The sequence below is a fragment of the Astatotilapia calliptera genome, chromosome 18 (assembly GCF_964374335.1).
Source record: "Astatotilapia calliptera chromosome 18, fAstCal68.1, whole genome shotgun sequence".
Classification (NCBI taxonomy): Eukaryota; Metazoa; Chordata; class Actinopteri; order Cichliformes; family Cichlidae; genus Astatotilapia; species Astatotilapia calliptera.
Genome location: NC_137439.1, coordinates 10,174,008 through 10,193,218, shown reverse-complemented (window position 1 = coordinate 10,193,218; position 19,211 = coordinate 10,174,008). Strand labels below are relative to the sequence as shown.

The 19,211-nt window shown below is 43.7% G+C and overlaps 1 protein-coding gene across 1 annotated transcript; it reads right to left on the bottom strand.

Annotated features, from left to right (window-relative positions):
• Window positions 1–22: 22 nt before the first annotated feature.
• Window positions 23–19,203, bottom strand: parp2 (poly (ADP-ribose) polymerase 2). The gene is made up of 17 exons (XM_026150035.2): window positions 18,757–19,203; window positions 11,922–12,131; window positions 11,484–11,660; window positions 11,234–11,304; window positions 10,671–10,721; window positions 9,854–9,950; window positions 9,672–9,747; window positions 7,403–7,505; window positions 6,642–6,795; window positions 6,372–6,513; window positions 6,218–6,281; window positions 6,005–6,139; window positions 5,019–5,146; window positions 4,757–4,856; window positions 4,221–4,319; window positions 3,735–3,859; window positions 23–1,024 (listed from the first exon to the last, which is right to left on the bottom strand). The coding sequence occupies exons 1-17, from the start codon at window positions 18,827–18,829 to the stop codon at window positions 865–867; spliced, it is 1,965 nt and encodes a 654-aa protein (XP_026005820.1). The 5' UTR covers window positions 18,830–19,203; the 3' UTR covers window positions 23–864.
• Between the last annotated feature and the right edge of the window lie 8 nt (window positions 19,204–19,211).

Below are 19,211 nucleotides of genomic sequence, written 5' to 3'. Positions count from 1 at the left end.
AAAAACCCCACCACACTTTATGTTGAGTCATTTATTTTTATTCCCACTCTTCAAAATTTAAAAACCTTCATCCTCATAACAGATCCAGAAGAATATTTGTGTTACAACAAACACCTACACTAAAACCATTCTACCCTTAATAATGATAATGAGACCTTCTACTGATCCAAGGACGTTTAGTAATATACATATACAGGGACAAAAAGTAGTGCAAAAGGTTTTGTGTATCCTCTCCATGTTAAAGTATCTAGTATCTAGTATAACAAACCTCTGTCGAACAACAGCTTTTTCTCATACATGATACCAGGATATAAGAGAAACTGTAGAAAATCCAAGAAAAAGTTGAACTCAAAGTTGATGTTTTCCCTCAGTTGGTCCCTCATGGTTTCCTCAGACACTCATTTATATATGGTGATGCAGAACCTTCAGCAAATCCTGCTGCCAGCATCAGTGATTATTTTGAGTTATTTCAACCCAGCAGTCAATTCGATATAACATGTCAAAGAAGTGAAAATGCTGGCACTAATCCCAAGATGGGGGAAAAAAATCAATTCATATGCAAGATTTTCCTTTTTAATATAATTTATTGTATAATGAAACATCCACTAGTCATGCCTTTGATGACGCATCTACAGTTTTTGTCTTGGAAAAAACCCTAAAACAATTCATTATATTATCAAAACAGCTGTAAATGATTTTTCTCAGTTGAGCAATTGCTGCAGCCTTATATGAACGAGTGTTTTCAGGTGTAACATCCAACCCCCACCCATGCCCCGAAACATAGAAGTTAACGCTACATGAAGAATGACTAAAAACGCCTAAACATTCATCCATATTTCACAAAGGCACACAGTTCCCAAGGCTTCACCACAGTGATGAGTAGTTAAACTTTACACGCAGCAGGTACCTCATGCGAGTCTGTGCAGGATTGTAAACAATGAACTCGTTGTAGAGGAGGGAGTAAGCGTTAGATTTACCCACTCCCGTTTTCACGCCAGGCCCCATCGGCACCGTCATACCGTCCCTGAGAAAGAAATCGAGAAACAATAAAATAAATCCGTGGGATTAACACAAATTACCTTTGTTTAAAATTTCTTTTAGGTGATTGTAACAATTTTTTTCCCAAAAAAGGAAAATATTCTGCACTCTTTGGCTTCAATTTCTTTTTTCTTTTTCTTCGGCTATTTTTTAGGACCTTTGATCCATCCTCTTAACTTCTTCTCCAGTTCAGAATCATGGGAAAGCTCAATCGCATCCCAGATATCTTGGAGCGAGAGGCAGGGCACTTCCAATCTATTAAAAGGCCAACACAAGACAGACAACCACTCACATTCTTATTTATCGTTAATTTAGAATTACCAATTAACCTAACAAGCCGAGGAAGCACACATAGGGAGAGCATGCAGACTCCAGCTGGCCAGGAGATTCACACCCAGGACCTTCTCGCTGTGAGACAACAGTGCTAACCACTGCACCACTATGCCATCCATCTCTGGGGATGTTTTGCAAATCACTTAAACTGTAGTGAAACAGTGTGCAGCAGTATACTACAATTAATTTACAAATAGAATACGCTCCGTTATCAAACCTTGGGCTTGTATTGGACAAATGCAGGGCTGCTGTTGTTATGCAAGTGATAAAGATATATTCCAAACCTCCTGCTAATTTTAACAGAATTAGGTACACCATGTGAAGATTAAAGAGTATTTTAAGGCATTAAAAAAACTGCAGTGAAAAGTCGTAAACTAATTTCTTCAGCTTCAGGTAACTTACTAACAGGACAGGTGCAGTTTGTTAATACCAGTCTAAAAGAATGTAATTACTGCTCATGGCATGTAGGTTAAATATAGGCCTAAGGTGAGACTTGTCACTATATATAATGACAGAGTCGTTATAGTGGAAACAGGATTCAGTAATTAACAGGCCTTAATGTAGGACTGTAAACCGTGCGTTAATATCTTGAAATTACTTTCTGTAGCATTCTTGTTTTTAGACAACTCAACAACAACAAATAAATATGGCTCTAAAATGTTCACACTGTTGAATCTTCTCTATCGTTTTTGTAGATTGTGACTATGAATTTGTTCACTGGTAAATGGAGTGCATTTAGGGAGCATCGTTCTAGTCTCACTGACTACTCACAGTGACTTCAACCCAGTGTTTCAAACACATCGATTTTATATGGGGCACAGTTATGTGAACACCTCTTCAATCTTTGGTAATTTATCCAAACTTGGTTTTTTAATCCATCTGAAACAATTCGGATGTTGCTAACCACCTACCCCTGGCCCTTTCCTGCTGGTCTGTTTCTCATCCAGCTACATCTCCAGTGAGTTTGAAATCCAACCATGGGATCACAGTTAGACATTTATACTGCTTATTCTTCACAAAGTGGGTCAATCTATTGATGCATGCATTCATTTTCTCCCACTTATCAGACGAAGGCAGGAGCCTATCCCAGCTGTCATAGAGCAAGATGCACCCTGGACAGGTTACCAATTACATTTAGAAACTATTCGTATTATTTAATAAATTATTTGAGAAAACTTTGTGCACCTATTTTCACGCCTACACACACCACGACCACAACAAACACCGTCACCCACCACATTCATATATGCTACGGTTTTATTGCAGCCTTACAGGCTCCTTACACACCGAAGGGATTTACGAAACTGTGACAAGCAGACTAGAGAAGCTATGAGTGTATAACCCCACAGACTGCAGCAGTTTCAACCATCTAATAAGGTCATAGCAAACCACAAACAAACTGCATTTTCTATCATGGCAGGTCAGACTTCATTTTCACAAATGGAGCTAAACACATTCACTGCTGTGTTTCATGGTCAGCTGACTGGTCTGCAGTGAAAAACAGAATTTGGTGGAAGCTATGGAGGAGAAGCGGCACAGCAGGAAAAACAGCAGAATAAACAAGGGGAAAGCAAGGCCAGTGCATTAACGAATGAGTCATCATGTAGCCAGCAGAGTTCAGCATTCAGCATTTTGACTTTCATTTAAGTGGTCTCACTCCAAATTGCCTTTTTCTGTAACATAAACATCTGACATTTATATGAAGTGCTTGAACATAGCCCTCAGTAGAGAGGTCTAAGTAGATTAGATAAACAGTTTAGGTAATCTATACAAGCACTATGGGTTACAAGGGTCTCTGAACTAAATTTATCACTTTAAATCAGTGCTTCCCACACAAATTGAGCTCTAGACTTTACTTCAGTGGGCTTGAACGGGACATTAAAGCTGCCTAAGTGTATTCTGTGTTGCTTTTTAGCATTTCTTTTATTTATTTTGCCCATCTATTTACAATATTCCCTTCCTTTTGTTTTAAATGATAAGTGATCTCTACACAACTATTCCTGGACCTTCCCATGGTGTTTTCCCACCAGTGGGGTATTGTTGTGCTCTTTGGTGTCATTCAGCTGCTCTCCAGAGAGTCTGTTATCCTGGAGTCGTACAGACTACAACAGCAGCTGGTAATGACAGTTCTTAGACGACTCTGGAAACCTGCTGTAAGCAGCAGGTGGAGAACTGCTTCACTGAACTTAGAGGTTGCATGCATCCTGTCTATACTGTCCTTGAATGAGCAGTGCTAAACAAGATAGGCAGCTGTGTTTTGAGTGAGCTAAAACTTATGAAGGCCTCGTTTTAAAGCAATGGACCAAATACCTGAGCAGTAACTGGCCTGTGTTAAATATATCATTATAATTAGAGAGACTTACAGTGTGACAGCGTTTTTGTGGTCAGGTCCAGTCTGTCCCAGACCCTTGGTGCTGTGTTTTCCAGCAGGCAGATTGTTTGCTTCATAGTCTGCATCCAGCAGCTCATTAGATTCTCCCAGAGCGACCTGTGGGCATGAATATATGAATATTTACCAGTGCTGCATTATATTTAGGCCACTACACTTTGCAGAGGAATTTTTCTGGGTATCAAATTCAGCTTTTTTGGCTTCCTACGGGTCTCTACCTGAGACCTCAGCAGTAAACATCCTCATTGCAGGATCAAAAAAGTATCTGGATACAAATTATAAATATAACTGTTCAACCTGCAAAAACAAAACTTCATTGCAGATTACAGACAAGACATTTCCTTGGCAGCAAATTTAAGACATTTGCAGGCCAGAGCAGCTGCAACAAAACTTCAATAATGAAAATTATTAATGGCAAACAAACAAACAAACAAACAAACAAACAAAAAACCACCCTTACTTCACACAGTAGCAGCAGTCCAACGTTGTTGTTCTGGTTGGAAAAACAGTAGTTGGCACTTTTTGATGACATGTCAGCAAAGTAGATACCTTTACCAAACTGAGTGAAAGAGAAATGAGAAAATGTAATATACCGATGTGAGTTCAATTTCAATGCCTGAGATAATTTCATGTTGAAAATTGATCACGTTTTAGAGACTCCTTAAAATGTAATTATTTAGATCAATTTTATTGATTTTTTCTTAAAAATGTGTTTAACTTCTGTTACATACAAGCTGAGACAAAGTCAAACTGCATATTTTATTTGTCTTTCATTCTCTCACCGAGGTTCCTACACGGTTTTAAAAAATTAAGATCAAGACATTTTAAGATACCAATGAAGAACAATGATGACAACAATAAGTACTGTAAATATTCAATATTCAATAAATATTGAATATTTAATATCCAGGCTTTCCGCTAGTGTACTGCAACCCGTGTTGGACCTAAGACTGGTCTTAAGGACTGGTCTTTTTGAATTTTGATATTCCATCCTACCATGTAACCAGTAACAGGAGCTTCAGGGGGGGCCACTCGAAGTCCCTGACTGAGGATGCCGACCCAGTTAGACAGACGTGAACCGTGCCACAGCAGAGTCCTGGCAGACAGGTAGATGGTTAGCTTGGCTCATTGTGAAAAAAAACCCCATAATTTTCATTGACATCAATGTTGGATTTTTATCAATGCAAACATGCAGCATAATAAATCTGATTTTGAAGTCAGCTTGAAGTCATAAAGCAGTAACAGTATTTCTTCCTACCTGTTACTTAACTGTGACAGGAAGTTTTTGCTCTCCCCGTCTCTGTCCACTGAGAAAATGTCAAGCACGGTCATGGTGTAGTCACAGTGGGTGGGGGCGTGAGTGGTGTGCAGATACTGCTCTATCACCTTCACACAAAGAGGAGGAAAGTTAGCTCAATGCAAAATGCTGAAAGGAATCCAAGATAATACTGAAGACTAACAACTACACAAGTTTTAGTGTGAATGGAAATGTAGTCAGCCAAAGGAAATCTCCATGGTACCTACTCAGTATCAGTCAGTTCACTGTGAGATATATGCACGTTATCTCTGGATTAAATTAAACAAGATTTGACACTGTTTACAGAGCAGTGCCCCACCAGATATTTTAGTCTAAATAAAAATAATAATAATAATAATGATTTTAAAAACCACACATTAAAAAGCTAGTATTTCCAGCATATCAAATATTTTTTTATTTCAGCTGAACAACAGAGCCTGTGCTGTTTTCACATTTGGACATGATAGGAGGTTTCACAAACTCAACAGCAGCTTCTGCTGACAGACTAACTATCTGTGTTTGCAGACAGACCTTTGGAACACTATGTTCCTGACATAGTGTTAGTTAGTTTAGTTAGTGTAAACATAAATTAACTAGCAGTCAGAAGGTCACAAGTAGTCTGTTCATCCTGCTGTCAAAAATAATATATGAGCCCTGACAGGTTTGGCATTAATAAAGTAACACCAGCAATTGCCCTACCAAGGAGAATATGATCAGATGAGAAGATGCACCACAAACTATCAACTAGTCAACGCTGAGGTTGCAGCACTTCAAGTGAAATGACTACAAATGAATAAATTATTCTCTGTGCATAATGATTTAGATGCAGAAAAGTCTTACGCAACTACATCAGCCTATCAAATTGTTTTGAGGCTAAGAACAAGTAACATCAATAATGTGACACGGTTTGGTAAAACTGGTTAGTTAATTATTTAAATCACACTGACCTTGTACTCATTGTTGCTGGAGTCCAGAGGCTGCAGTTTGCACCGGAGGGAGTGATACTGTCTGTCCAGAGGATGTTCATCGCTGTCTTCACTGGACTTGACCATTTTTACTGCTATCTGGATGTCACTCAGTGCCTTTAAAACAGGGATGGGAGACATTGTTCAGTTAAGAAAGGTTTTTTAAGCAAACCGAATAAAATCAAAACATTTTACCTCCAAAAGGGCAATTTTGGCTTTCAGCTCTTCTTCTGTTTGGATAAGTGGGGGAGTTTTCAACCTATAAGGGTTACACCTTTTAGTTACAGCAAGACAGGAATCGGTGGTAACTATCCACACTCTGGTTTTGTCTAAAGTTTCATCCTTTTACCCAAAGTCATGTGGGATGCGGGTGTAAAATTGATTGCATGCTTCTAAAAGGTCACGACTGCTCCCTTTCTTCTTCTTCAAGCAATCCTCGATCTTCTTCAGTGCTGAGTAACCTGCTCGGATCTGCTCTGGGGTCAGCTTGCCTAAAGGTAGAAAGGAAGAAAAATGTCAAGTCTGACACCGTGCATGGAAATACTGGTCACTCTGTCACCAACTTCATCTTCTCATTTAGTCAAATCAACCTGTAATAATGAATTTGAGTCAGACTGACCAAGAGGAGCTTTCTTGGTGTCAAACTTCATCTCCAGCACACACTCCTCCATGGCTTTCAGATCACAGATGAGCTCTAGGAGAGACTGAATCCTTGAATCCAGCTCGGAGGTTTTCTTTTTTGGTACAGTATCCACTGTGGTCTGATTCTCCTCCTGGAATGGTGAAAAACATCCAAGAATACAATCTGACACATCCAACCTTTTAATTCAGTTCAGTTTTATTTATATAGTGCCAAATGACAAGAACAGTCAGCTCAAGGTGCTTTATATTATAAGGTGAAACCCTAAAAAGATACAGAAAAAAATCCAAACAATCAGACAGCCCCCATATAAGGAAACAATTGGTGACAGTGGGAAGAAAAAAATCCCTTTTAACAAGGCTCGGGGAGGGGCGGCTATCTACTGTGATCTTTTATTGAATGTAACATATTTCTGAACATATTTCTCCAGTGCAACTTCTGCTGACAGAAGTTTCGGCATTATAACACTCAAAGACTCCTTAATAGAAATCTATGGTACAATTCTTAAACAACAGAGATGACAGTTATCCAACCCCCAAAGAGCTAATTAGGACCCAGAGATGCTAATCAGCTCAGGCCTCTGGACTGAGGTGTTTATGAAGCAGTAATTTTGCCGCTAGTAGTATGGCTTTTTTCTATTCACTTATATAGGAATTTCAAAGTAAGAACGCCCAGAGGCTTTGCCAACATGGCTGCTAAATGCCAAGAATGACTTTTAGTAAGACTTTTCCTAAACGTACCTTTTCATTCGTGCTGTAGTCCATAAACACCATGTCATATTTTCCAGCTACTTTCTCAAAACTATCTCGATGCTCCCATTCGTTCTTGGTCTTTTCAAAGAACCTGCAGCAAAACAAACAAGTTGGAATTTCACCAAACACACATCCATGAAGGCACCTGGAAAACCTTTCTTTTTCCACTGTCAGTCACAAAATGTAAAGTAAAGTAAAATTTTATTTATATAGCACCTTTCAAGATAAAATCACAAAGTGCTTTACAGAGGCAGAAAACAGACATTAAAATCTCAAACAAAACAAAATCAACCAAAAGCAAGTTTAAACAGATGCGTTTTTAACTGCTTTTTAAAAGACATGACTGAGTCCACAGATCTCAAACTCAAAGGGAGCGAGTTCCAGAGTCTGGGAGTCTGTAAGTTGGAGCTACACCGTGCAGGTCCCTATAAGTCATGATTATGATCTTAAAATGGACCCTGAACTTGACAGGGAGCCAATGCAGTTGAATCAGCAGGGGAGTGGCATCTGAGTATTTGTGATGCTTTATCAGAAGCTTAGCAGCAGCATTTTGAACACCCTGCAGTCGTTCCAGGGAGGCATTACTTAAGCAAGTAAACAAGGAATTACAATAGTCTAAGCGCAATTAAACAAAAACATGAATAATCATTTCCAATTCGGAACGTGACACAATGGGACTCAGCTTAGCGATATTTGTTAAATGGAAAAAACAAGAGCGAACCAAAGATTTAACGTGTGTGTCCAGCGTCAGAGCTGGATCAAGTGTAACACCAAGGTTCCTAATGGAGGATTTAATATAAGAAGCAAGAGGGCCTAGATTTTTAACCACGAGGGGAACAAATTTCTCAGGAGCAAAGACAATGACTTCCGTTTTATCAGCATTTAGTTGAAGGTAATTACCAGCCAGCCGATCTCTAACGGAATCTAAGCAGGACTGCAAGATTTGGAGTTTAGAAACATCAGGTGGCCTAAAAGAGATATATAGCTGAATATCATCTGCATAACAATGATATGAAATATCAGAGAAAGAGCTAAGAAGGTGCAGAAGAGGGAGTAAATACAACAAAAACAATAACGGTCCCAAGACAGAGCCCTGAGGCACCCCACAGGCAAGAGAGCTGACGGAGGATCTGAACTTAGAGGCAGCCACAGAGAAAGATCGATTTGATAAATAGGATTTAAACCATTCCAATGCGGTACCCGATACACCCACCCAGTGGTTTAATCTATCTAACAAAATAAGATGATCAACAGTGTCAAAAGCAGAGGTCAGATCCAGCAACATCAAAACAGTGCACTCTCCAGCATCATAATTCATCAAAATATCATTAGACACTCTAAGAAGTGCAGTTTCGGTAGAGTGAGCCTTACAAAAGCCAGATTGAAATTTATCGAGAATTTTATGTTCATCTAGAACAACTGTGAGTTGCTTGGCCACAACCTTTTCTAAAATCTTGGCAATAAAAGGCAATTTTTAGATAGGTCTGTAACTGGAAAGCAAAGAAGGATCAAGTTTAGGCTTTTTTAAAAGTGGGTGAATGACAGCACTTTTACAGTAACCAGGGACCTGACCAGAGAGTAGAGATGCATTAATAATTTTAAGAACACTAGGACCAATAGACTCAAAAACATTTTTAAACAAAGACCCAGATAAAATATCAAGGGGGCAAGAGGATGATCTAATTGAAGTAACCAGCGTCAACAACTCAGGTAAAGACACTGGTGAAAATCTTTCAAATATGACAGGCTTAAGTAAAATCGGAACAGGCAAATGGTACATGGAGGGAGAGATGTTGCTCCTTACATTGCTAACCTTTTCAACAAAGAAGGAAAGAAAATTTTCCCAGTCTTCGTTCGAAGAAATTGGGACAGCAGCAGAAGCCGGAGCAACTATATCCCTAATAGTGTCAAATAAAACCTTAGGGTTACCTCTGCTCCTAGAGACTAGGTTTGAAAAATAAGCAGCCCTTGCATCACGAATTGAAGCGTTAAAGGAAACTAAAAGGTCTTTTAAATGAAAGAGATGAACCTGTAAATGAGTCTTTCTCCACAAACGCTCAGCTTTACGACAGACACGCTTTAAACAGCGAATGCTGTCGTTTATCCAGGGCGAGGGTTTTGTAACAGGGGCTAGTCTAGTTTTAATAGGGCAAATATTATCGATAATAGAAAGACAGTAATTATTAAAACGATTTGTTAATAAATCAACATCATTAGAAGCAGGCAGAACCAAATTAAAAAGGTCAGAAAAACTCACTTTTTCTTGAAGACATCTTTGGCCTTCAGCAGGTCTCCACCACAGACTGTAAGGCTGTTTTGACCTACTTTACCCACTGCAGAAACAAATGATAAAAATCAACAAAATGCACAAAGGTGGTGCAATTTCTGCAAAATGACAAATATTTTCAAACAAAAACTGTCAGTTGACATTGAACATACCCCTGCCCCATCTCATCCACACACTGTAAACCTTGGAGCTGTCGTCCTCCAGCAGCTGGATCAGGTAATATTTGTTGTTGTTAAACTGAAGATTTGTCTGCAAATTGAAACAAATGATGTTTACTGCAGGCTACAAATTGGAAACTGAAGCTAAAAAACTGAATTTGTGAGATTTAAAGTTTTCACTTTTTCATTATTACCTATAAAGTACTACCTATACTGCTCCAGGATGAAATAATAATAAATGTTATTAAAATGGATCTATCATGCTATCGCATATTTACTGAACAATGAGGTCAGCGTGTGCACAAATAATCCCTGTGAGCCAAAACCTCTGGTCTGCTCCAAACAGTCAGTTTCTGGCAGGTTTTTCAGCTTTTGACTTTAGATGATGTTGTAGACAGGGATAGTCCTAGTATGACCATCTAAGGCAGCGGTCCCCAACCTTTTTTGCGCCACGGACCGGTTTATGCCTGACAATATTTTCACAGACCGGCCTTTAAGGTGTCGCGGAAAAATACAACAAAATAAAACTAGTACCGGTACCGAAAAAAAGAAGATTTATTCATAACACACGTGAAAAGACCCAGGAAAACCGAGTTGACGATAACAAAATAACGCTGAAAACCGATAAAAACCCTGAAAACCATACATTTCACACCTGAGCCTCAACTCTCGCGGCCCAGTACCAAACAACTCACGGACCGGTACCGGTCCGAGGCCCGGGGGTTGGGGACGGCTGATCTAAGTCACACAGCCCTAAAAAAAACTATAAAGATGGAACTGAGCATAATTTATTTCCTTTTAATTGTGTTACCTGATTGAGCATCACATCGTAAACATCATTTCCTTCATTGTAAACATGAGCCTGAAATAGAAATATAAAAATGAGTTATACAAATCAAAAGAATCCCACCATGTCTGCATTCAGGAAATATAAATATTTGTATATAAAATATTTACTTTTTTGTGTTTAAAAAGAACAGATTTGCAATTATGTTAAAAAATAATTTAAACAGAACCAATTACCACGTCTTATATTTTCATGTAACAGTCATATGTAAATCTACTGACAATTAGGTAAGATGAATTCAATTATCTTCTAATTGTAACAATACTTCTCAGATTTATTGCTTATCTGTTTAGTGTGTGGAAAAACACAATCATATATATGGTATTCAGTTGAAAACAACCATTTAGAAAATTTAAGCTTCACTGAAAGATTTATTTGTGTTTAAGCAGACACTGATCAGAATAGTTTGTCACAAGAGGAACTGTAACTGGGGGAAAGCTTTGCCTTATAGCAGCCAGGTGTCAAACCACAAGCATGACTGACATGAATCGTGAGATTTATATATCGTGTGGATGCCAACACTGTACCTTTCCCAGTTTGGCTTTACATTCAGAGTCTACTGGTGCTTTTCCCTTCATGACCACTGTCTTCACAACTTCTGTTCAGAACAGATCAAACACAAAAGAGTAGTGAGGTGAAGAAACATCTACAGTTCAGATGCAATTCCATGCTCACCTGATCCTTAAAAGCTTTAAAAGTTACTGTGCTTTGATAATGACTAATGTTGTCATGGCTGTAAAATTTTGTAAGTATATAAAGAAATTAGATCCATGTTACCTTCACTTTTTACTTCTTCTTTGGCTTTTTTGGGCATTTCTTCAGTTTTTGTCTGGCTCTTGCTTTGTCCTCTTCTCTTCTTAGCTGCAGGCTGCTCTTCTGTGTCCTCCTCTTCCTCTTTAACTTGAGCTGGTTTCTCATTATGAGTAGCAACGTCACCAGCTTCATTCTGACTTTCTTAATAAAACAGGAGAAAAGAGGAAAGACTGTGAGTACCTCCAAGAATTCAGATTTTTCAATTAAATTTAAACTGAAATAAACTATATAAATTTTATGAAATTATGTTTTAGATACCATTTCTACAAAAGACATTTATTTAAAAATGAACTAAACTGCAGTTAAGAAAATATCAAGCAACACAATTTAAAAATGAGGATTTATGAAAACAGAATACAGGGAGCAGGGAGGATGACAGAAAATTCACAGCGAAAAACACACCTGCTTTTACATTCTGACAGCGAACTTTCCGTTTGTACTTTGTGACAGGATTGATCTGAACCATCTTCTTCAGATCAACTTCGTAGGCTGTCCCCGAGCCCAGAGAGAGAGTGACAGATGTTTTCCCAGAAGAGACGGCCGAGTCCAAGACGGCACAGGCTGATGGAGAGTATGGTTCCCACTGTCTTTTATCCCCCATCCACTGCCACACTGATTAGAAATACACACAGAAGAAAATCTAACTCTTACACAGTGGCCTTTTAGAGATCAGAAACAAGTCTTTAAGTTATTAAAACTCTGTGTCTGTAATACCTCTTCCTTAATTTTTGTCCCCTGACAAATACCAATTATATTAAAATAAAAAAAGTATTAATGCTGCTGTTGTTTAAAAAAAATGAAAAAACGTCTGGATAAACTGCAAAATAGTAAAAATAAAAATAAAACCAATACATGCTTCTTTTTTTTTCCTGGAAGGTGTAAATAGCTGTGAAACATTTTAATTTTAACAGAAGCAAAGCAAAGAGTGGCTGCAAAGAAAATCAGCCTTACTTTTAAAGGGAGCTCATTACACTCGAATTCTCCCCTTAGTTCAACAAATGCATCAGAACGATTAGTTATGTCTATAACTTCTGTTCCCTGAAGGAGAGGAACGAGGTACAACACATAAGTATGGGATATCACGCCCTCGCGTGTCCTGGCTGAAGAAACCTTTATTCACGCCTTTACGGCAGATGACGTGTGATGACACGCGCAAGGCCCCGCCCGCACATATAGCCGCTGCCATCACCGTCATCCCTCAGTTCGATAGCCGCTCTTCACCGAGCCAACTGCTCAGTGGGGCCACCCTGTGTTGTACCTCGTTCCTCTCCTTCAGGGAACAGAAGTTATAGACATAACTAATCGTTCCCTTTCAGTCGATTCACTCGGTACAACACATAAGTATGGGACCTATATACACGCCCCGCAGAGCAGCCACCGAACCGGAACGGGACCACCACATCCTTAGTGAGTGGTAGACCCAGCAGAAAGGACAGCATGAGCCACCGAAGGGGCTGTAACGTCCAACCGATAAAACCGCACAAAAGTGTGCGGCGACGCCCAATTAGCCGCTGCACAAATATCAGCCACAGGCACCCCTCTAAAAAGAGCCCATGAGGTCGCCATCCCCCTGGTGGAATGAGCTCCCACCCCGTGGGGCAACGCAAAACCTCCGGTGCTGTATGCCAGCGAGATAGCTTCTACAATCCAGTGGGACAGCCTCTGTCTGGACAGAGCTCTACCTCTATGCGGATTAGCGAAGCAGACAAACAACTGGTCACACAAACGCACATCCCGAGTGCGCTCAATGTAGGTGCGTAGCGCACGCACCGGACAAAGAGAATGCACCCTCCTCTGCTCCTCAGATTCAAAAGGAGGGGAGCAAAAGCTCAGCAACTCAAACTCCATTGAACTATAAGATGCAGGCATGACCTTGGGAAGATAGGCGGCATTCGGACGCAATACGACCTTGCGGCCATCAGGAGAAAACTGTGTGCAGGCAGGATGCACAGACAGCGCATGAAGGTCCCCCACTCGCTTCGCCGAGGCCAAAGCGAGAAGTAATGCGGTCTTATACGAAAGAAGTTTCATATCTACCGACTCAACGGGTTCAAACGGAGGGCCACAAAGGGCCTCCAGCACCAAAGACAAGTCCCAAGCCGGGACACTGGACTTAAGCACGGGCCTCAGCCGGCGAACCCCTTTCAGAAAACGCACGGCGAGGGGATGCGCACCTGGTGTCACCCCGTCAAAACCGATATGACAAGCAGATATAGCCGCTAAATAAACCTTGATCGTCGAAAACAAAAGGCCTTTATCCAACAGCTCCTGCAGGAATGTCAAAACATCCACAATAGAGCACTGAAATGGGAGAGTGTGGCGGTCCTGGCACCATCGCTCGAAGGCTCGCCATTTGTAAGCGTACAAGCCTCTAGTAGACGAGGCCCTGGCGCTCTGAATCGTCGCTACCACACTAGGTGGCAGACCCTTAGCAACCAAGTTTAACCTCTCAGCAGGTAAGCATGAAGGTGCCACAGATCCGGGCGCGGATGAAACACTTCCCCCCCCGCCTGAGAGAGGAGATCCCTGCGGAGAGGAAGCTGCCAAGGACTTGCTGCAAGCAGGCTGATTATTTCTGCATACCACGACTTCGCGGGCCACCAAGGGGCCACCAGGATCAGAGAGAGGGAATGCCGACGCACCCTCTCCAGAATTGGAGATATCATTTCCACTGGGGGAAATGCATACAGGAGCACGTCTGGCCATTGGTGCGCTAGCGCGTCCAAGCCCAAGGGTGCATCGTGGTCGATTATGGAGAAGTACAGGGGGTAGTGAGCATTCACCCTGGAAGCAAAAAGATCTATTTGCGCCTCGCCAAATAGATCCCAAATCTGAGCCACTATTGAAGGGTGTAACCTCCATTCTCTCACCAGAGGACCCCCCCTGGAGAGAAGGTCCGGCCCCAGGTTCAGGTGGCCCGGGACATGGGTGGCTCTTAGAGTCAGAAAATGAACACTGCACCATAACAGCAGAGAGCGAGACAGCTGCAACAGGGGAAGAGAGCGTGTTCCTCCCTGCCTGTTTATATAAGACACCACTGTTGAATTGTCCGTCCTGACTAAGACATGCTGGCCCTGCAGGACTGGACGGAAACGCTTTAGAGCTAAGAACACTGCTAACAGCTCTAAGTGGTTGATGTGCAGCTGGCGCTGAGCCGCGGACCAGATCCCTCTCACTGACGCACCCTCGCACAGCGCTCCCCACCCACTTAGGGAAGCATCTGTGGACACCACCTTGCGAAACAACACCCTCCCAATCCGAGAGCCCTGGTGCAGTAGCCCGGGCTCCCTCCAAGGACGGAGAGCTAGCATGCAAGACGCAGTTACCGGCAGCCTCCTCCGGAGGTGACGCGAAGCACACAAACGGTGAGAGAGAGTCCAGCGTTGAAACGCTCTCATTTTCAACAGCCCAAGCGGCACTACGGCGATCATAGATGCCATCATGCCCAACAAGCGCAATATCGTCTGGAAACGCAGTCTGCGTCCCAGCTGAAATTGAGCGAGGCAGCGATGAAACGCGGCCACTCTGTGCTCTGACAACCGTGCGCGGCTGGAAAGAGAGCATATTTCCAGACCGAGAAAAGCGATCTGTTGACCTGGGATTAGCGAGCTCTTCTGAAAGTTCACAGAGAACCCCAGTGTCTGAATGTGTGACAGAACCCGCGACAGCTGCGTCTCCGCCTGTTCTCTGGAGCAAGCCACGAGAGCCCAGTCGTCCAGGTAGGCCAAGATGCGGATGCCCCTCTTCCTGAGGGGCGCTAGCGCTGCCTCGGCACATTTCGTAAAGGTGCGGGGAGCGAGCGACAGCCCGAACGGCAGCACTAGGTATTCGTAGGCTACGCCCTCGAATGCAAACCTCAGAAACTGCCTGTGTTTCGGGTGTATAGCGACATGAAAATAAGCATCTGTTAGATCGATTGTCGCAAACCAATCTCCCGGGCCGACTGCACTCAGGAGCTGTCTGAGTGTTAGCATCTTGAACCTGTACGTTCGCAGGTACGTGTTCAAGACTCGCAGGTCGAGGATGGGACGAAGCCCTCCCCCTTTCTTCGGAATGACAAAATAACGGCTGTACCAACCTTTGTCCGTCTCCGAAGCGGGGACCACCCGTATTGCTCTCTTCTGTAGTAGCGCCTGTATTTCCTCTCTGAGTACCAAGGCTGCCTCGGGGTTGACAATCGTGTTCACGACTCTTTGGAAACGAGGCGGCTTGACCCGGAACTGCAACCGGTAACCCATGGCAACGGTTTGCAGCACCCACGGAGAGGGGGCGCAAGCGCGCCACTGAGGGAAGTGAGCAGCCAGCCGGCTGGCCTGCAGCACTGACGGCGGGGCGCCGTCGCCCCCCAGTGTGTCCGCAGGGGACTGCATCCCCTGCCTGACCTGGCTCATTTCGCCTGCAGGTTGAGCATTTGAGATTGTTTGAGAGTAAACAACACTCTTTATTGATTGCAACATGGGAACATGTACATTTATACATTTTGTTGGGTGCACCTTTTCCGGGGCATAACAATGAAAAACAGCGGGAACACTCGATGTGGTCGCTTGAACATTCAACACATCTGAACCGTGTGCAGGGGTTATGTGCTTGGGAGACCGCGATAGGGAAGTGCAGCGCCTTCTGGGGCTGACAACCTGAACAGAACTTAAGCGGCACCTCTTGTGCGGCAACAGAGGGGTAAGAGCAGCGTCTCCCTGCTGCCGGATCCCTTCCCCACTCGCAATCACAGCTAGGAGGGCTGAGGCTTCTTCCTCCTGGGCGTCGGGTCCCGTCGGGGGCCCGGGGGAGGGCCTTTGCCCCAGGCCGACTGGCGTGGAGCTCGGGCCGGAGTACGTGCTCTCGCCGGCGGCCCTCCCACTCCAGCAGTGGGCGCCGGTCTCTTGCCAGCTGTCAGAGGAGCGGCGGGCCTGTGAGAGCTAGCAGTGGGCTTGGGCTGGGGCTGGCGTCTGGGGATGATGTCGCGCAGAGCTTCCGTCTGCTTCTTCCTCAGATCGAATCTAGCCTGAATGGCTTCAAGTGAATGTCCGAATAACCCAGCCGCAGACACTGGTGCGTCCAGATACACAGCTCTGTCTCTATCAGGGACGTCGGAGAGGGTCAGCCACAGGTGCCTCTGCGTAATCCGTGGTGACTCTAACCTCGTTAAGAAGAGGTGACAGCGGGCTGTCCTCCGGAACCAGCGATCCAAGCTCCGCCAGGCACATTGCTTGGTACGTCTGGAGCATGGTGACGGAGCTCATGGCTCGAGCGGTGCCGGCCTGAGCCCGATAAATCTTCTCCAGCTGCGAGGCCGAGAATCTGCAGTGCTTGGACGGCAGAGTTGCGGGGCCACCGACACCATGGTTATGGGACGGGGCCAGATAAGCAGCCAGAGACGGCTCCATAGGGGGTGGGTTAGCTAAACCAGCTCCCTCGGCGCCGTCCAATTCCATGTACTGTCCATAGCCGGGCACAGTGACGCGGGTAGACAGAGGTTTGTCCCATGACGCTGTTAGCTCGCAGAGAAAGTCTGGGAACATGGGGAGGCAGTTTTTGGCCGTTGCGGGCTCCGGTGGAAGGAAAAAACCCGCAAACCGCGACGGCTTCCGAGCTGGTGGAGGAGAGGGCCAGTCCACCTGCAGCTTCTCAGCGGCACGGCGAAACAGGGAGAAAAGAGAGGTGTCATCGTGGCCGACCGGCGCAGCAGCGGCGGCATATTGGGTCGACAATGAGCTCTCCTGCTCATCCTCCGACAAACCATGGATGTCCAGGCCGATGTCCAGCACGTCATCGTCTTCCTGGGGAGCGCTGGCGGGCTTCAACCCAGGCTGAAGCCCGTCAGCGCTCCTGCATGGTTCCGGTCCGTCATCGGCTAACCCGTCAACGTATTCCATGTGGTCAGCCCAGCTAATCGCGGGGACATCGACCTGAAAATTTTCGTCTTCGGACTCGGACGAAGCCGGGGCTCCAGACTCGGAAAGAAGAGGGTCATGCCGTGCGACAGCCGAGCGTCCCAGCACTCTTTCCACAAACGTCACCCGTCTTTCCAGGGTCGAGCGTCGGAGCTGGCGACAAAACGCACAAGCTTCGGGCTCCGTCAACGCTCTCCTAGCGTGGACGATCCCCAGGCAGACAGGGCAGGCATCGTGCTGGTCGCTGTCGTGCAAAGAGAAACCACATCCCTGAGGACAGGGGCGAACAGAAGATTTCTGCTTTGCTCGCTTCGGTTTGGAGTCCATTCCCAAAACGCAAAGCGAAACGCTGCACAAGAAAAACTTGAAAATAGCGCTCCGCGGGCAGCCTACGCACCAGCTGGGCGGTGGAGGCTAACACCAACAGGGGCAGTTAAGCTAGGTTCAAGTTGGCAGACAACGGAGCTAACTAGCAGTAGCTAGCTAGCCCAACTCAGCAGAGGTGTTCTCAGCGAGGTGAAGAGCGTAAGAACTGAGGGATGACGGTGATGGCAGCGGCTATATGTGCGGGCGGGGCCTTGCGCGTGTCATCACACGTCATCTGCCGTAAAGGCGTGAATAAAGGTTTCTTCAGCCAGGACACGCGAGGGCGTGATATCCCATACTTATGTGTTGTACCGAGTGAATCGACTGAAAGGGAACAAACTGTTTTTTCTCGCCTTCATTTCAGTGCAAACTTCCTTTATTCCAAGTTTGTTCTGATTGGCTGCTCTAGACAAACAGGTTTAAAAAGTAGCATGATCATGTTTGAGTTAACCCTCTCACTGACATCATCTGGAACAAAAATTTGAGGGAAAATGTCAAAAATTAAATGTTTACAGTAATTTAAAGCATAATCATTTCTACACACATTGGCATCATTATTTTACAATTAAAGTGGTCATATTTAACATAAACATTCCAGAATGTTAGCAGTATATGTTAGACAGTAAGCAGGTCACATTAGAAAAGGCCCCTTCGCTTTTGGTATGCAATAAATGTAGCTCACAACAAATAAATACTTTTTTTATTGGTCGTTTTAACTGCTCACTTAGGAACTTATTTTATTTGAAATTTTAGAAACGCAACCGGATTTATCAGCAAACCGAGCTACAAAAATTGTTTCGTTTGTTTTTTAAGCTGACAATTTTTTATTATTATTTCACACAGACAGTACCGGTGTCTGAATTATGAGTGAAGCTTCATAATATTGATCTTCATGCTGTCTCCTGTCCGAACATGTCCACAGTTCAATGGCGTAGTTACCCTGCAGCAGCTACAATATTATGCTAATACGACACACAGACCTGTTTTTGACTGGGCTTCTCCATTTTCTGGTGCACTCTCACATTTATTTCTGGAACTTCTCGCTCGCCTCATGGTGGGTTATTAAAAATAATTATCTGGCTGCTGTTAAAGGGGAACCTCAGCGATAACACTAAAACACGGCGGGAAACTTTTCCCCACCGTACTACTGTTTCCTGACCGGCAGCCGCACTACAAACGATTGTTTCATATGAAGATGAATCACTCCGCCGCGAAAAGTGAAGCCATTGTTGTTTCCGGTGCGAAGACGGTTAATATGCCAGCGATTTATATTAAACGCAGTTCAAAGTTTAAAATACATTTAGGTTTATATTTGTTTTCATTTAGTCCCAACTTTGTCTATTCCGTGGCCGAGAGGTAAACTTGATGTCGCAGATGCTGGACAGTAGGCGGAGTAGCACTCTTCGTTGTTCTCCTGAGGTGGGAACAGAGATTA